This window comes from Rhincodon typus, chromosome 2 (assembly GCF_021869965.1).
Source record: "Rhincodon typus isolate 14 chromosome 2, sRhiTyp1.1, whole genome shotgun sequence".
Taxonomy (NCBI): Eukaryota; Metazoa; Chordata; class Chondrichthyes; order Orectolobiformes; family Rhincodontidae; genus Rhincodon; species Rhincodon typus.
The window spans coordinates 111,105,242-111,125,352 of NC_063333.1; the positions used below are offsets into that span (position 1 = coordinate 111,105,242).

A 20,111-nucleotide genomic window follows, 5' to 3' on the forward strand; every position below is an offset into this window, starting at 1 on the left:
GAGAAAATGGTGGAGGCTGGTACAATTACAACATTTAAAAGGCATCTGGATGGGTATATGAATCTGAAGGGTTCACAGGGATACTGGCAAATGCTGACAAAATGGGATTTAGGATATCCTGTCAACATGGATGAATTGGACCGAAGGATGACCCTATCTAGCATTTTAAGTTCAGTTTTGAAGCCCAAGTAGTTAAAGGTTTGGACTAAAATTCAGTCCAATATAAAGTGGATTGAGAATATCATGATGTGGAGAGAACCTGCATTGTTAATTTTGAAAATTAGCAATGTAATAAAACAAAGACCCCATATTTAAGAACAGGGCTCAAATGATAGCACAAGGAAAACAAATGGTAAATTAATAATCCAGAGGATATTGAGAAGCATAATGGGCAGCCTTATTTTATTACAATATTAAAATTTGGAATAATATAGAGACCACTGGGTTAACAAGAATCTTCCAGGATGCGTGAAAAGGTAATGCACACCTTTACTGATTTACGCAGCTGTATTCCCGTATCACTGTAGTATCTTTCCTCTTCAGGCTGTGTTGAATCAAGCTTTCTCACAAGTTCACCATCACTGGCAGGATACATTATTTCAAACTTGTCCACAGTTGAAAGTCGGCTTCTAATAACTGTCAGCTACGTCGTAAATAGAAAACATGCTGAAATTAAAACCCTACACTTGTAGGATCTCTAAACAAAAATTGGAAAAGCTGCTAATCAAAACTCAAAAAAGTGCTGCAAGCAGAGAGAAAAAAATTGTTTGAATTGTTTCAGAACAAGTCTCAAAGCATTCTAATTTAGAGAAAATAAGTACAATCCTTAACAAGTCTCACAAATAGTTGAGAAATCCAGTCCTGTGACTGCAATTATTACTGCACAGAAAACTGTTGCGCGCAAATGGTCTGCACCAGCTCTCTGAATAAGCATCTCATTGATGCTAGATGAGATCATCATTCTCTTACTTTCACCCTGTAACTCTGCATATGGTTATCAGAGAAGGAACAATTTTTGCTTTTGAATGCCTCAATTGAATCCACCTCCACCATACTCCAGACAACATATTTCAGACCCTAAACACCCACTGCATGATAAAAAGATTTTTTTTTCTTGTATTACTTTTGCTTCATTTACAAATTACTTAAGATCTGTGCCTGCTCAATCCCCGTACTTTCAATAATGGGAATATTTTCTAGTTATTTATTCTGAAATATTGTGTGTCGAGAGGTCTGACAAGCAGATTTCCTCTCAGCTTTCTCTAAGGATAGAGCCCCAGCTTCTCCAAGCTATCAAAATCCAAATTATTAATCCCTGGAACTATGTTCATAAACCACTTCTGCATGCTCTCCGATGCCTTCTCATGCTTCTGAAAGCATAGCATCCAGAGCTGGACGCAATACACCAGCTGAGGCTGAACTAGTATGTAATACTAGTATAATATTTTTATTTTTGGCTCTTGTGATCTGTCACTTAATAAGGCTTACAATACTATATGCTTTGCAAGGCACTCAACTTCTCTGGAGAATTTTAGTAATGTATACACATGCATACACCCCTCAGTTTATTCTTTGCTTGAAATGTTAAAAATACAATTTGAGAGTTACCACCCACTACCCCCCCACCAGTGTTTTCATCATGCTTAGAGATTTAGATTATACAATATCTGCAAGCCTCACATATGCTGACTTAGACAAGCACTGTTCTTTGATTATTGCGGTCCCAAAATTTGAAAATTTCACATTCTATACTGTCAGAGCATTATCACTGCAATGAGAAGGGGAAGCAAACCCAAGGATGCAATGTCTTAACTAGGGTCGCAACACCAGACAGGTGCAGAGCAGCAATATCAAAATCTTCAAAAAAGGTGGCAGAACAAGCTGATACAACTGCTCAAAAAAAGAGAGGACGTGAACATTTGTAAATAGAGGCAGAGCACAAGACGCTCAACTGGAGTATTTCAGGGATGATTCCAAGGCATTTATCTAGTTGCGGATGAAATTCACAACAAAAATATTATGGACATCAGCCAGAAATGAGATGAGAGAAGCTACAATTGTTCCTAGAGCAGACAAAGTTGAGAGGTTGTGTGATTAATTAAAGATAGTTAAAAAGAAAGATAATGAAGTAAAATGAGAATTATTGTTTCTGAGAGCGGGAAGCATACAGGGACACCAATTTTTATTATAATGTCCTACCACGCTGTACAGGAACACAGCAAAACCTGACACTGAACCATGGGAAGATATTTGGGCAGATGACCAAAATTTTAATCAGTGATAGGTTTTAAAGCGGATTCCATAAAGAGGTAAAACGTTAAAAGGGCATAGAGGTTCAGGACAGAATCCAAGCAAGGTTCCAACACTGTGCCGTTGACAGTTCTTTCAGAGATTAAAACCTGAGATGTGCACGTCATTAAATTTGAAACAGTACAGAGAAATGTCAGGATTCTGGCATTAGTGGTTACCTGAAAATCAAATCTTTATGGCTAAGCCTCAGTAGGCTTTGCACAAGTAGTTGGTAAGAAACATAACCTGAGTAAGGCACAACCCAAGTGAGTGGTTTTTGGAAATTTTGAGCACCATGGGAATTTAGTGCAATGGCAGAAAGAGGGCCTTTTCTTGTTTCATATTTAAAGAATTTTGTGGGTTTTTTTTTTTTTTTTTAAAAGTTTCCAAGTCTGCTTCAACAAAGCAGAGAGAAGGGGACCCTAGTTTAACATTTGCAGCCTTAGGGATCTGCTAATTGGGAAAACAAATCAAAACAACAACAATCACAGCAAAGAGATGCATTGATTGGCCTGGGATTTTCAGAAGTGTATTTATTCAAAGAAGGGATTAACGGAGAAACAGAAGGAATAAGTGAAAGTCAAGGCCAATATAATACATAAATAAGTAAAGTAGGGCAACAAAAGTATAATTACCATAAGGGAAGTGAGTTGACAGTATTCTTAAGTAAGCATTTTAAACCTATGGAATGCTTCTTCTGTACTTTGCAGCAAATCATGGAAGCTTCAGGAAGTGTCCAGCTGCAGCCAAGGAGGTATTATTGCTGGAAGCTTAATCAGGAGACCCAGACAGTGTTCTGGGGACCTGGGTTCGAATCCTGCCACAGCAGATGGTGGAATGCATTCTCCCAGTGTCTGAGTGGGTTACCTTGGGTACTCGGATTTCCTCCCACAATCCAAAGATGTGCAGGTTAGGTGGATTGGCCATGCCAATTTGCCCATAGTGTTCAGGGATATGGAAATTAGGTGGGTTATAGGGGGATGGGTCTGGGTGGGATGCTACGAGGTTCAGCATGGACTTGTTGTGCCGAAGGGCCTGTTTCCCCACGATTAGGATTCCACCTGGAATTAAGAATCTAATGATGACCATGAATCCATTGTCGAGTACCAGAAAAACCCACTGGTTTGCTAATGTCCTTTAGGGAAGGAAACTGCTATCCTTACCTGATCTGGCCTACATGTGATTCCAGACTCACAGCAATGTGGTTGACTCTGAACTGCTCTCTGGGCAATTAGGGATGGGTAATAAATGCTGCCTGACCAGTGACGCTCTCATCCCGTGAGTAAATAAAGGAAAAAAAGCTTCTGGTGAACAAATTTCAGGGCTACAGTTGCAGGTGAATTCACTGTGGAGCATCAGTGTTGCTGAATCGGTTATATATAGCACAGTGAGGTGTTTCCACCACAGCTGAAGAATGAACAGACAAAGGCCATGTGTGACCATCAGATGGAGTAAAGGAGGGCAGGTAGTGCAGGTGTTCCTCATGGTTAACCCCCTTTCTAATACGTATAAATGTTTTGTATACTGTTGCGGGAGATGACTATGCAGGGGGAAGTAGAGGCAGCCAACTTCATGTGCAGATCTACCCATGGTGCCCAGAGGGGAAGAAGAACAGCAGGAATATAGTGATAAAGAATTCAATTGTAAAGGGGTACATTTTAAAAACAAAGAGGGAGAGCACGCCAGAGGAAAAAAAAAAAAAGGGAGAGCGCGAGCCAGGTAGTCAAGGCAGCATAGAAATAATTGACTGGTTAAGGCACAGGGGATTGATTGGCAAGCTTCATAAAGGTATTTATTTTAATGCAAGGAGTCTGACAAAGCAAATGAATTGAAGACAAGTTAAAACATGGAGTTATGATGCCATTGTTATCACAAAAATGATTAAGGGGACAGGACTGGCAGCTCAGTGTACCAATATACAGGATCTTCAGATGAGACAGGACAAGACTAAAGGGAGGTGACTTTGCAATTTTGATCAGGGAATTTATTCCAGCAGTCAGAGGGAATGAAACTACATGGGAAGAAGTTAAAATCTAAAAATTAACAAATCATATTGCTGTGAGTATAATGGTGTGAAAAATAGAAGATCAGATACATAGGTAAATTTCAGAGACGTGTAAGTAATAGAAACAGAAAATAAGCGTATTGTCAAAGAGTTCCTTTAAAGTGGCATCACAAGTAGACAGGACAGTGTAGGCAGCATTTGGCACACTTGCCTTTCATTGGTCCTAGCAATGAGTACAGGAATTGGGATGTCACGTTACGGCTGTACAAGACATTTGTAAGACGACTTTTGGAGTGCAGAATGCATACAATTCTGGTCATCCTGTTATAGGAAGGATATCATTCCATTGGAAAGGGAGCTAAAAAAGATTTGCAAGGATGTTACCAAGACTGGAGGGTTTGGAGATATAAGGAGAGGCTGGATAGGCTGGGACTATTTTCCCTGGAGCAGACTGTTGACCTTATAGAGATTTATAAAATCATGAGAGTTATTCATCTTATCTATGCCCGAGGTCTTTTCCTCAGGGTAGGAGAGTCTAAAACTAGAGGGCAAATGTTTAAGGTGGGAGAGGAAAAATTTAAAGGTACCTGAGGCACAACATTTGCACAGAGGCTGGAGTTGGAAGCAGGTACAATTACAACATTTGGACATGGGGAGGAAAGGTTGAGGGTATAGGACAAACAGGCAAATGGGATTAGCTCAGTTTAGAAAACATTGACAGCATAAAGTGAATGAGATAAAGGATTTGTTTCATGCTGTATAACTTTTATAGTTGTGAATAGACAGCAAGTTATTGAAAGCACAAATGAATTACCAATATACATTCAATGTTTTAGAAACATAGAAAATTGGTGCAGGAGTAGGCTATTCGGCCATTCAAGCCTGCATCACTATTTAATATGATCATTGCTGATCATGCGATTTCAATATTCCAGTCCCGCTTTCTCTCCATACTCCTTGATCCCTTCAGCCGCAAGGGCCACGTCCAGCTCCCTCTTGAATGTTTCTTAAAACTGGCCCCAACAGTTTTCTCTGGTGAAGAATTCCACAAGTTCTCAACTCCAAGTGAAGAAATTCTTCCTCATCTCGGTCCCAAATGGCTTACCCCTTATTCTTAGGCTGTGACCCCTAGTTTTGGACTTGCCCAAAATCAGGAACATTCTTCCTACATCTAACCTGTCTAGTCTCATCAGAATTTTGTGCTTCTATGGGATCCCCACTCATTCTTCTAAATTCCAGTGAGTACAAACTCAGTTGGTCCAGTCACTTCATATGTTAGGCTTGCCATCCTGGGGCTTAGTCTAGTGAACCTTCGCTGGGCTCCCCCAGTAGCAAGGATGTCCTTCTTCAGGTCAGGAGACCAAAATCTCACACAATACTCAAGGCCTCACCAAAGCCCTGTATGACTGCAGCAAGACATCCCTACTCCTATACTCAAATCCTCTCGCTAGGAAGGCCAGCATGCCATTAGTTTACCTCACTGCTTACAGCACCTGTATTCCAACCTTCAGCAACTACCCCAGCATGACACCCAGGCCTTATTGTACCTCACCTTTTCCTAAACATTCAGATAATAATCTTCCTGCTTTTGCCAAAGTGGATAACCTCACATTTATCCACATTATAATTGCATTTGCCAAGTATGTGCCCAATTACCTAACCTGTCCAAGTCACCCTGCAGCTTCTTCTTAGGCATCCTCCTCACAGCACACACTGCCACTCAGCTTAGTGTCATCTGCAAATCTGGAAACATGGCATCCAATTCCTTTGTCCGAATCGTTAATGTATTATTGTGAACAACTGCAGTCCCCTAGGTATCACTACCTACTACCCTGAAAAGAACCCATTTATTCCAACTCTCTGCTTCCTGTCTGCCAACTTGTTCCCTATCCGCCAACTTGTTCCCTATCCACATCAATACATTACCTCCAATACCACAACATTTAATTTTGCTTACTAAGATTTGAGTTCCACACAAGATATGAAATCCAGATACACCACATCCACAATTCTTGCCCATTGTACTGGTCTCATGCTCAAAAATTTCCAGAAGATTTTTTAAGCACGATTTCCCTTCAGTGAATCCATGCTGACTTGGACAGATTCTGTCACTGTTTTCCAAATGCTTAATTATTACATCCTTAATCAGCTCCACTATTTCCATACCACTGATGTCAGGCTAACTGGCCTATAATTCCCAGTTCTCTCTTTTTGGCTCTTAACTTTATAAAGCAAATGTTCATTTTTAAATAGGTTTGATGAATTGCTGTATTTGAAATTTGAGCTTTATGATGTTTGCTTACCTTATTTGAGGCCAGTCTTGTGCTCTTCAGTTGAGATTCCATAGGAGATGAGACCAAATTCTGCAATACAAGTAATTTTTTTAGAAAAAAAACCCGACATTTTCAGGCATATTAAATGACATGAAATTTACTTCTCCCATCACCACATCATGCAGCTTTGAGAACCATGTAAAATTTTGAACTTGCCAGTAGTTTCTCTTCGCCATACACCAATTTGGTTGTGCTCAGGACATCAAATGTGGAGTCGAAATATATTTTCACCTTTCTTCCTTTCTTTTTACTCACAGACAGCATTCCTTTCAGATTTATGAGGAGAACTGTAGTTGTATTTACTTCTGTCAATTTGAGGGGACATATTTTAGAAACAGAAGAAGTGTATAAGTCCTTGCAACCTAACTCCAATTTAAACATCAGTCTTCATCCAGAAATCAGCATAGTCTTTGGAATACAAATGTAGGAAGATGGTGCAATCAACCTGAGACACATATACTGGGGGATACTTCCTTCTTGGGTAGAAAAAGGTACAACCATGATATTCTATTTTCCATCTTTCCTAAACTTCAATCCCGTAATGAATTGCAAAACGTGTTGAGAAAATGTTGAGCTGGAAAACCTTAACCAATTCAGTTGAAAATGTTAATATGTTATAGATAGCATAAATATCCTCCCTTCCACTGATGCCAAGTTTTGCATTAATTAAGATTGCCAGTGCTGAGGCATGCATACTAAAGAATTCTTAAGGAATAAAGCATGATTTGCCTTAATGAAAGCATGCTTGTTTACACTTTTCAAAGTACTTGGCTCGAAGTAGATACAAATCTGTTTTATTCTCTATATGCTTTACTTTCTGGATTACTAATTGGTTAAGTGTTCTGCAACATGGATTAAACTTCAGACCCATGAAAGCATTAACAATAATGTTTGGAGATCAGAGATACTATTATTGACAAATTTGCAATCAATTAGCAAAAACAATCACACCCAGTAATGAATCTTCAAACAGACCACATCATGGTTGAAGGCAAATAATATTCAATGACAACGGATGGAAAGCAAAGACCAATCACAGTACGATTCAAACTTTTCAGCAACCACTGCTCATACTTAAATGGACACAAGCCTGGAGTCAATTTTAAGATGTGCCATGTCTGAAACTCATGCCAGAATGCCAATCTTTAGGGAAGCAAGCTAATGAGATGTTTCTCACTGAGGTGATAGATGCTTGCTGTGTATCTATACATGCCAAATTACATCAATTGCTTGAGTTGCGTGCAAGGCATTTTCTTCTAAAATTTCATGAAAATGGTGACACCATAGTCTCATTGAATAGGAATCACAACTAATGTATCAAAGGCATCTTTCTAGGGTACTGTGAAAGTCAGCCTCAACAGCATCCAAGCAATAGGAAGATAATTGAAATTATGTTTATAATTGATAAATAGTTAAGCATCCTATAATCCAAGTTCGGGTATATATCTCAGTATTATGCTCTCCAGTTTGATCCAGTTCAACATAAACTGATCTATTGACTAGCATTCTCTCTTCCATTGATTAATCACATGCTATGGAGAGCTGAAAGAGTAGAATGCTTATTTTAAATATTTTTACTGCAGAATTCTTAATCTCATGGCCTTTTCATCAGTTTGAGTTATTGCAGTCATATATAGCAATAGTGAAAAAAGGTGTTAAGAACTAGGAGCAGGAGTAGGCCATCTGGCCCCTCGAGCCTGCCCCGCCATTTAATAAGATCACGGCTGATCTTTTTGAGACTCGGCTCCACTTACCCGCCCACTCACCATAACCCTCAATTCCTTTACTGTTCAAAAATTTATCTAGCCTTGCCTTAAAAACATTCAGTGAGGTAGTTTCAACCGCTTCACTGGGCAGGGAATTCCACAGATTCACAACCCTTTGGGTGAAGAAGTTCCTCCTGACCTCAGTCCTACATCTGCTTCCCTTTAGTTTGAGGCGATGCCCTCCAGTCCTAGTTTCACCTGCTAGCGGAAACAACCTCCCTGCCTCCACCTTATCTATTCCCTTCATAATCTTATATGTTTCTATAAGATCTCCCCTCATTCTGCTGAATTCCAATGAGTATAATCCCAGTCTACTCAGCCTCTCCTCATAATCCAACCCTCTCAACTCTGGAATCAACCGAGTGAATCTCCTCTGCACTCCCTCCAGTGCTAGTATATCTCTTCAAGTAAAGAGACCAAAACTGCACACAGTACTCCAGGTGTGGCCTCACCAGGACCCGATACAGCTGCAGCATAGCATCCCAGTTTTTAAAATCCATCCCTCCAGCAATGGCAGACAAAATTCCATTTGCCTTTTTAATTACCTGCTGCACCTGCAATCCCACCTTCAGTGATTCATGTACGAGGACACCCAAAGTCCCTCTGCACAGCAGCATGCTGCAATTTTTTACCATTTAAAACATAATCCATTTTCCTGTTATTCCTACCAAAATGGATGACCTCACACTTATCAACATTGTACTCCATCTGCCAGACCTTTGCCCACTCACTTAGACTATCTATATCCCTCTGCAGACTTTGTGTCTTCTGCACACTTTGCTCTACCAGTCACCTTAGTGTCATCTGCAAATTTTGACACACCACACTTAGTCCCCAACTCCAAATCATCTATGTAAATTGTAAACAATTGCAGTCCCAACACTGATCCCTGAGGCACACCACTAGCCACTGACCACCAACCAGTAAAACACCCATTTACCCCTACTCTTTGCTTTCTACTGGTCAACCAATCCTCTATCCATGCCAATACATTACCCGTAATACCGTGCAACTTTATCTTATGTAGCAGCATTTGGTGTGGCACCATGTCAAATGCCTTCTGGAAATCCAGATACACCACATCCACAGGTTCCCCATTGAGGACATTACTTGCATGGCTGACAAAGAATTCCACAAAATTAGTTAAACATGACCTACCCTTCGTGAACCCATGCTGGGTGTTCCCAATAGGACAATTTTTATCCAGATGTCTTGCTATTTCTTCCTTAAAAATGATAGATTCAAGTATTTTCCCCACTACTGAAGTTAAGCTAACTGGCCTATAGTTACCTGCTTTTTGTCTACTTCCTTTTTTAAACAGTGGCGTCACATTGGCTGTTTTCCAATCTGCAGGAACAACCCGAGTCCAGTGAATTTTGGTAAATAATTACTAGTGCATTTGCTATTTCCCCCATCACCGCTTTTAGTACCCTGGGATGCATTTCATCAGAGCCGGGAGACTTGTCTACCCTTAGCCCCATTAGCTTGCCCAGCAGTGCCTCCTTAGTGATAATGATAGTTTCTAGGTCCTCACCTGCTATAACCTTCTTGCCATTAGTTTTTGGCATGTTATTTGTGTCTTCCACTGTGAAGACCAACTCAAAATAACTGTTTAATGTCTCGGCTATTTCCTCATTCCCAGTTATTAAATTGGCCTTCTTATCCTCTAAAGGACCAATGTTTACCTTTGCCACTCTTATGATTTACATATTTATAGAAACTTTTGCTGCCTGTTTTTATATTCTGAGCTGTTTACTCTCAATCTTTCTTTTCCTTATAACTTTTTTTGTGGCTGTCTGTTGGCCTTTAAAGATTTCCCACTCTACTAGTTTCCCACTACTCTTTGCTTTTTTGTTGGTGTTTTTTTTTTTCAAATCTGATACTTTCCTTTATTTCCTTAGACATCCATGGCTGACACTCTCTTTTCCTACAGTTCTTCCTCATCACTGGAATATACTTCTGCTGAGCACTGTGAAAAATCATTTTGAAAGTCACTCACTGTTCCTCAATTGACCCACCATAAAGTTTTTGCTCCCATTCTACCTTAGCTAACTCCTCCCTCATTCCTTCATAGTCTCCTTTGTTTAAGCACAAGGCATGGGTACTGGATTTAACCTTCTCACGCTTCATCTGTATTTTAAATTCGACCATACTGTGATCGCTCCTTCCGAGAGGATCCCTAACTGCGAGATCATTAATTATTCCTGTCTCATTACACAGGACTAGATCTAGGATAGCTTGGTCCCTCATAGGTTCCATTACATACTGTTCAAGGAAATTATCGCAGATGCATTCTATGAACCCATCCTCAAGGCTGCCACGACCGACCTGGTTTGACCAATCGGTATGTAGATTAAAATCCCCCATGATAATTGCTGTACAATTTTTACATGCATTAGCTATTTCTATGTTTATTGCCTGCCCCACCACGATGTCAGTATTTGGTGGCCTATAGACCACACGTATCAGTGACTTCTTCTCCCTGCTATTCCTAATTTCCACCCAAATGGATTCAACATTTTGTTCAGTAGAACCTATATCATCTCTCACTACCGCCCTGATATCATCCTTAAAAATCAGAGCAACACCACCTCCCTTACCTTCCTGTCTGTCCTTCCGAACAGTTTGATATCCCTGGATATTTAACTCCCAGTCATGACCATCCTGTAATGATGTCTCTGTAATGGCCACTAAATCATACCCATTTGCCATGATTTGCAATGTCAACTCATCCACCTGGTTTCAAAAGCTCCAAGCATTCAGATAAAGTGCCCTTACACCAGTTTTTGCACCTTCTTTTTGGGTCCTATTACCTCCATTACTAACAGCTCAAGTTCTCTTTCCCTTTAACTTTTTTCCTAATTTTCAATGGAGTTGAAGCTTCCTCGTCACCTGCTAACCTGCTGCTTTGCCTTACATTAATTGTTATTCTTCCTGTACGCTCACTTATCCCTTCCCCCCTATTCACTAGTTTAAAGTCCTATTAACCCACATTAGTTATGTGTGCTATACAGGCAGATCATTTCATATAAAGTGCATCAGGGTAGCAGAATATAGTGAAGAGGAGTGTCACAGCCAGTGCAAGTGCAGGGGAGAGGGGAGGACCAACATTAGGTCCATTCACCTTCCCTGCTGCTATCAGACTTTTGGTGTTCTTGAATCTGTTGGCCTACGTATTCAAACTTTGGCATCGTCTGCTTGATGGAAGAGGGTTGAAGAGTGTATAATTGTGGGAGTTGGGGGTGCAGGAAGGGGTGTTCTTTGATTAGGTTGGTTGCTTTCCCGAGGCAGTGTTCTATTGCAGGTCAGATTTTTTTTCAATACAGAAGATTTGCAACCCTCGTCCAATAATTATTTTCAACAATGGCTATTCATTTCACAAACACTATATTACTACTCAACAATCACAGTTTTACTTAGTGGTATCCAAAGTCAGGAAAAATAGTGGCAGAAACAGGAACAAAAGCTGGACTAATAAATCCAAGAGGCAGTCACACCCCTCAAACCAATCTGCAGTTCTGCTTTTATTAGTGGTCAGGAACAGAAGGATTTGAGTATTGTTCAGGTAACTAAGACGACAATTAATACAGGAATTGTGGTGCCTCAGCCTTTACCATGGTCCAACAGGCACAGGCATGAGAACAGTCAGTTTATTTGCAGCTTATATAGATGAAATCACAGAATACTGTTTCAGCAGGTAATAAGGCAAATAGAATTTTGGGATTTATTGCTAAAGAGGGAGTATAAAATTAGGGAAGTTTACTGCAACTGTACAAGGAATTAGTGAGACTGCACAGACAGAATAGCGTATAGCTTTGGTCCCCTGGAGGAGGAATGTAGTTGCTTTGGAGGCAGTTCAGAGGACATTCACTAGATCAAATCCAGAGATGAGGCATATGTCTCACAAAGAGGGGCTGCACAGTTTAGACTTATACTGTCTTGAGGAGGAGGGGATCTAATTGATGTATAAAAGATGCCAAAGGGGATTGACAATGTAGACACAGAAAGGATGCTTCCTCATGTGGGCAATCTGGAAAGGAGGTGTCAGTTTTGGAATAAGGGATAGCACATTTAAAATGGAGGAGATGAGGAAAAATGACCTTCTCAATAGATTGTGAATCTGTGGAATTTGCTATCCCAGAATGTGGTGGATGCTAGGACACAATAACTTTGAGGAGGTACAGATTTTCACATTAGCAATGGGTTGAAGAATTAGTGGTGAACAGGAAGGAAAATGTAGTTGAGGCCAAGAGGAGATCAGCTATGATCATTGGCACGATGGTTTAGTGGTTAGCACTGCTGCCTCACAGTGCCAGGGACATGGGTTCGATTCCAGCCTCAGCCAGAGACTTTTTCCTAGGGTGGAGGTAGTTATTACGAGGGGACATAGTTTAAAACTAAGTGGAGGTAGATATAGGGGAGACATCAGAGGTAGGTTCTTAGAGAGCAGTAGGCGCGTGGAATGTGTTGCTGGAGAGGGCAGTGGAGGTGGCCTCAAAAAGGGGCATTTAAGCTGCTATCAGACAGGCATATGGATGATAGTATAAAGGTAGAGGTGGAGGTTAGATAGACCTTAGGTTTAGGGTAAAATCTCAGCATAACATCATGGGCCGAAGGGCCTGTACTGTGCTGTACTGTTCTATGTTCTATGTTCTAAATCCAATGGAAGGGAAGGCTCGTAGGACTCCAATGGGCCATTCCTGCTCCTTGGTCTCATGCTGGAATCCTCATCCATTCATTTTTTTGCTCTAGACTGGAAGATACTGATGCTGATGCCCTACTGACTAGTCTTCTGCCTTACTGTATGTATAGTTGAGTCATTCAAATATACGTTCCTTGCAAGGGAATCCATTCCTACTAATTGTATGCAATTGTGTTGGAAGCCAAAATCCTATGAGAAAAGTCAGAGTAGACTCCAAGCATTCGATCTCTTCAAAATATTAGAACATAGAACATTACAGTGCAGTACAGGCCCTTCGGCCCTCAATGTTGCACCAACCTGTGAAACCAATCTGAAGCTCATCTAACCTACACTATTCCATTATCATCCATATGTTTATCCAATGACCATTTAAATTGCCCTTAAAGTTGGCGAGTCTACTACTTTTGCAGGCAGGGCATTCCACGCCCTTACTACTCTCGGAGTAAAGAACCTACCTCTGACATCTGTCCTATATCTATCACCCCTCAATTTAAAGCTATGTCCCCTCGTGCTAGCCATCACCATCCGAGGAAAAAGGCTCTCGCTGTCCACCCTATCTAATCCTCTGATCATCTTGTATGTCTCTATTAAGTCACCTCTTAACCTTCTTCTCTCTAACGAAAACAGCCTCAAGACCCTCAGCCTTTCCTCAAGACCTTCCCTCCATACCAGGCAACATCCTGGTAAATCTCCTCTGTACCCTTTCCAATGCCTCCACATCCTTCCGATAATGCAGCGACCAGAACTGTACGCAATATTCCAAGTGCGGCCGCACCAGAGTTTTGTACAGCTGCAACATGACCTCATGGCTCCGAAACTCAATCCCTCTACCAATAAAACCTAACACCATATGCCTTCTTAACAACCCTATCAACCTGGGTGGCAACTTTCAGGGATCTATGCATTTGGACACCGAGATCTCTCTGGCTCATGCACACTACCAAGAATCTTACCATTAGCCCAGTACTCTATATTCCTGTTACTCCTTCCAAAGTGAATCACCTCACACTTTTCCGTATTAAACTCCATTTGCCACCTCTCAGCCCAGCTCTGCAGCTTATCTATGTCCCTCTGTAACCTGCAACATCCTTCTGCACTATCCACAACTCCACCGACTTTGGTGTCACCCGCAAATTTACTAACCCATCCTTCTACGTCCTCATCCAGGTCATTTATAAAAATGACAAACAGCAGTGGCCCCAAAACAGATCCTTGAGGTACACCACTAGGAACTGAACTCCATGATGAACATTTCCCATCAACCACCACCCTCTGTCTTCTTACAGCTAGCCAATTTCTGATCCAAACCACTAAATCACCCTCAATCCCATGCCTCCGTATTTTCTGCAATAGCCTACCTTGGGGAACCTTATCAAATGCTTTACTGAAATCCATATACACCACATCAACCGCTTTACCCTCATCCACCTGTTTGATCACCTTCTCAAAAGAGCTCAATAAGGTTTGTGAGGCACGACCTACCCTTCACAAAACCGTGTTGACTATCCCTAATCAAATTATTCCTTTCCTCGATGATTATAAATCCTATCTCTTATAAATCCTTTCCAACACTTTACCCACAACCAAAGTAAGGCTCACTGGTCTACATTTACCAGGGTTGTCTCAGTATTCTCCTCGACAACATCGTCAGTATTCACACAGGAAAAAGACAAAGAATATTCATTTAGCGCCTCTCCTATCTCTTCGGACTCCACGCACAACTTCCCACTACTGTCCTTGACTGGCCCTAATCTTACTCGAGTCATTCTTTTATTCCTGACATACCTATAGAAAGCTTTAGGGTTTTCCTTGATCCTACCTGCTAAAGACTTCTCATGTCCCCTCCTGGCTCTTCTTCGCTCTCTCTTTAGGTCCTTCCTGGCTAACTTGTAACTCTCAAGCGCCCGAACTGAGCCTTCACGTCTCATCTTTACATAAGCCTCCTTCTTGCTCTTGACAAGAGATTCAACTTCTTTAGTAAACCATGGTTCCCTCGCTCAACCACTTCCTCCCTGCCTGACAGGTACACACTTATCAAGGACATGCAGTAGCTGTTCCTTGAACAAGCTCCACTTTTCAATTGTGCCCAGCCCCTGCAGTTTCCTTCTCCATCCTAAGCATCCTAAATCTTGCCTAATCGCCTCATAATTGCCTTTCCCCCAGCTATAACTCTTGCCCTGCGGTATATACCTATCCCTTTCCATCGCTAAAGTAAATGTAATCGAATTGTGGTCACTATCACCAAAGTGCTCACCTACCTCCAAATCTAACACCTGGCCTGGTTCATTACCCAGTACCAAATCCAATGTGGCCTCTCCTCTTGTTGGCCTATTTACATAATGTGTCAGGAAACCCTCCTGCACACATTAGACAAAAACTGACCCATCTAAAGTACTCGAACTATAGCGTTTCCAGTCAATATTTGGAAAGTTAAAGTCCCCCATAACAACTACCTTGTTACTTTCGCTCCTATCCAGAATCATCTTTGCAATCCTTTCCTCTACATCTCTGGAACTTTTTGGAGGCCTACAGAAAACTCCCAACAGGGTGACCTCTCCTTTCCTGTTTCTAACCTCAGCAGAGGAGTCCTTATCAAACATCCTTTCTGCCACCGTAATACTGTCCTTGACTAACACCTCCTCCTCTTTTACCACCTTCTCTGATCTTACTGAAACATCTAAATCCCGGAACCTGCAACAACCATTCCTGTCCCTGCTCTATCCAGGTCTCCGAAATGGCCACAACATTGAAGTTCCAGGTACCAACCCATGCTGCAAGTTCACCCACCTTATTCCAGATGCTCCTGGCGTTGAAGTAGACACACTTCAAACCACCTTCCTGCCTGCCGGTACACTCCTGCGACCTTGAAACCTTTAGTTGCAAGCAATTCTGTCAGATTCAATAACAGCTTATTCCCCACTCGTTAGGACTGATGTTTCTCTGCAGCTGTAATGCCATCTTCTGCATTCTGTTCTAATATCCTGATGTACTTGCATAAAGTACGATTTGTCTGGTTAGTATGCAAAACAATCATTTTTAACTATCTCAGCACATGTAGCAATAGTAAAATCAAATAAAATGAAATGTGGGCAGAGTGTACTACAATGATTTTAATACATTCTTGAATAGGTTAGGGAAATCACTGATGCATTCAAAGAAGATTACAAGTAGTGAGAATGAGGATTTGAAAAGGACAGAAACAGACATGTCAGGCATGCTACATTTAGCTGTACTTCTGGAAAGACAGCTAAACTGTATAGATCATAAGAAAATCAAGAACACGTGAATGGTTTGGTTTTAAAATTACAGCTACAGAACAAATTCTAAGAATTAGTCAGCAGCTAATCAGGTTGGGGGGGGCGGTGGGGGCAAAGAAAAGAGTACAAGTGAAGAATGACATCAGAAATGACCCCATTAAGCTAGGTGGTGGATCTGTTCATTAACAAAAAAAGGGGAGGTTGGCAGGAACCACTCTGACCTCAGCCCATGTGTCTCCCAGAGGTCAATAAGACCACAAGCAGCATTTAAAGGGGCTTTCAAATAAGCACATGAATAAGCAAGGATTGGAGGGTTATGGACCACGGGCAGGAAGAGGGATCAGTATAATTAGATGTCATGTTCACTAGAACATGATCCAAAGAGCCTCTTCCTGTGTTGTACTGTTCTACATTTTATGTTCTAAATAGGAACAAGAGCAGGTTGTTTGGCCCTTCTGCTCTACCATTCACTAGCATCATAACTCATCTGACGTTCCTCCCATCTACTTTCCTGGCTTATCCTCAAAACCCTCTATTTCTCCTACTGATTAAGAATCTCTCAGCCTTAAATACACACAAGGACTCCTGCCCATGCCCCCCTCAGCTTTGTGGTAAGGAGTTCCAAAGCCACTCAATCCTTCGAGGAGGAATTCCTCCCCACCTCAGTCTTAAATTAGAGCCCCTTTATTCTGACTACACCCTCTGGTCCTAGTCTCTCCTGAGGGGAGCATCCTCTCAACATTTACCCTGTCAAGCTCCTTAAGAATCCTATAGATGGGATTCGCTGGATCAGAACAGTTATCTACAATGGGGAATGAGGATCATCATCTTGCAAACTCAAAATGCTGAAGCAGTTGAACCAGGACCATCCAGCTGTGGCAGGGTCAAAGAGCTCATCAGGAAGTATTTCTGTTGACTGAATTTTCATGCCTAAATTTGAAAACAGCCAACTTGTGCCAAAATCAAAATATGCACCACCACGCTCACACTCACACCTGAGAATGGTCCAAGATGCCCCAGCCAACATATCCACATTGATTTTGCCTGCCCTTTTTTTTTGGGGCATGGGGAGAATGAAATTCATTGTAACTGATACTTGGAGTGGAGCAGGGATGGTTGTTGGACTAGGTGGTCAGACCACACGTGAAGCCTCTTACTCAGCTACTGCAAAGTAATGTTTGTGTAATTTTTATATGACTAATGTCTATCTTTTTAGCTACGTCTTCTTTCTGAAAAGTAATGCAACTACTTTTATTATTCCTCTTTTTGTATCTAAGATTTGTACCTACATACTTGTACACAAGATAGTGCCATTCGAGGTGACATTGTAAAACTTTTCACTGTACTCTTGTACATCTGTATCTGAGTACACGTGATAATACAGGATATTTTATTTTAGCTATAGAGAAACTGGACAAAATTTGAGGTGTTCAGTATCCTTAAGCAGGTTGTCAGCAACAACTGTCCTCACTTTCTCATGCAGGAACTTACTGACAAGAAATGCAATTGCATTGAGCACATTAAATCTGCATCCTGTCATCCCTCAACTAGTGGTCTTGTAGGCAATCATTCAAGCACTCATTGAAAGAGACAAAAAGGAGGAAAAAGAGGTCACTAATTCATTCAGTCAACGGCTTCCTGGTCACATGCCAAAAACATACCACACCACTGCCCAGAACTTGTAGAAATATATTCTGTTTAAAAGGAAGTTATGAACCCTATTCAACCTGCTGCTACCTCAAGAAACATATGAGCTTCTTAAAGAAGAATCAATTACCCCGACATCCAGAAGGGAAACACAGATGCTCCTTTCATCAATGTGACCAAGTCCTGGCATAGAGATACATCACGACTGACAAGTGGATGTCCACCACTGTCATGGCCCAGACAGGTCCCATATCCTATGTGACCCAGACTCAGGATGAGAATATAAATCGACAGCATGCTGGCCAGCTATTAAACAGCACACTCACTTGTGTTGGAAACACCTGTCACCAGAAGGTCTCAAGAAGAGGCTTCTGCCTTACTTCATGAAAGCAGCACATCATCTGTGGAGCAAACCATCATAGCCAGTGAGGATACCATCCCTGTGGAAGATACTGTCTGTATGTCCTCTAGAATCATGCCCTCTTTACATGAGGTTCCAAGTATCCTTAAAGGTCAATCCTGCACCAGAAGTAAGATGACAGCCACCAAATAGACTCCGACCTTAAATGATGCCATCTGTCTGTTGAATCCAATGGAAATGTAGTATGTTCATTTAAGTATTTGCAGCTTGCACATACATGTTGTGTTTGGGTTTATAAAAAAAAGCTTGTTTAAAGTGAAGTTTGAATGTAAAGGGGGATTGGTGTTGTGTTTTATAATTGTCAATGTTACATTGGGACCTCCATGTTGGGCTACAGTAAAACAAGATCTTACGTTCTTAGTTCTGACTGAAGTCCAGCAACTGCCCAGTACAGAATATTAATTTGAATATTAAAATTCTTATCTTTGTTTGCAAATATTTCAATGATCTTGCCCTTCCCTTTATGTAATCTCCTTCAGCTTCACCACCCCAAGTGCATTCCTAATCCTGGTAATATCCAGTGGCGCGATCATGAAAACTTCAGAACTAACCATTCATGGATTGATAAAAGCAACACTACTTGTCTGGAATAAACTGTTAAGGGACAAGCACAAACTGTTATACAAGAATTGAAAGCAATTAACCATGTCCGGGAGAAGGAGTCAAAGCTACATAAGCAAAACTGCTTCAACACTTACTTGATAACTGGCTGCCTTATGCCACAAGGACAAATGATTGCCCTGCAGAAGAATTTGAGTAAATTGCAGAAAAGCTGTCTTTATACAGACAGACAGTCAACGCCAAGTAAAAAGGAACAGGAAGGCTACTTTTGATTAAAAGGTGGCAAGTTACAGACTTGATAGCTGTAGAAGAGTAGTCAATATTTTGGATGAAAGAATCTAAAAAGGACCATCAATAATGTTATACTATCAACTAGAGGACAGAAATTGTATTAAAAAATGAAATCAGCAGCAGTACTCCAAAGAACAGCACTGCACAAGGATTGAACCCTGAACATCCACTTTTGGTTGGAATCATAGCTAAATTCCAGCATTAACTATACAATTGCCTAGTTGGTTTGTGAGGCTTAACTTGCTTACGTGAGGGTCTTGTTTTGGTTATTAAATGCAATAAAGTTTAAATCATTGTTTCAGAGTTTGATTGCCTGAGATTTCTTAATACTGTAGCCAAATTAAAAAAGGAGCTTGTGGTAATTAATACACAGCGGTGACTCACCTCTTAAACTGAGTGTTCCGGATTTGAAGCTCCCTCACTCTTTTGTTAAAATGCTGCTTCAAGCCTGGCTTTGACCAAACTTTTGGACATCTCTCCCCACATTGTATTGTGTGTCTTGGTGTTGAATTTTTCTTTGTCACATTACAGCTCCTTCAGATGTGTTATTACATCGTAACCATTGTACAAGTTGTTATTCCGGAAAAAGCAACGGAATATGGGGAATGTTTGAGGAGCTAACATAGAAGTTACTAAGCAGAATCTCAAATTGCTACATTACCACTGCAACACATGCCCACATCTTATGGATAAAATACTAAAAAGGGGACTACGTTTAGTGACTGCTTTTCATCACTACCATTCATTCCATTACCTAGCACACTAAAACTTTTGACTCCATCTTGCAATAAACTCACAGTCTCCCAGAGGTCCACCTAGGAAGAAAAAGAATTAGTTAT

At 41.0% G+C, this 20,111-nt stretch overlaps 1 protein-coding gene across 9 annotated transcripts in view; it reads right to left on the bottom strand.

The window, feature by feature from the left end:
* Positions 1 to 20,111, bottom strand: part of LOC125486260 (synaptonemal complex protein 2-like) — a 299,464-nt gene that overhangs the window by 214,090 nt on the left and 65,263 nt on the right. For all 9 annotated transcript variants that reach the window (XR_007264933.1, XM_048613014.1, XM_048613007.1 and 6 more), the window contains 4 exons: positions 20,027 to 20,087; positions 6,784 to 6,932; positions 6,598 to 6,657; positions 488 to 643 (listed from right to left, as the gene is read on the bottom strand). Coding sequence is in view for 8 of the 9 variants with exons in the window: in XM_048613014.1 (XP_048468971.1) it covers positions 488 to 643; positions 6,598 to 6,657; positions 6,784 to 6,932; positions 20,027 to 20,087 (426 nt within the window). In the remaining variant the exon portion in view is untranslated. The remainder of the gene's footprint in view (positions 1 to 487; positions 644 to 6,597; positions 6,658 to 6,783; positions 6,933 to 20,026; positions 20,088 to 20,111) is intronic.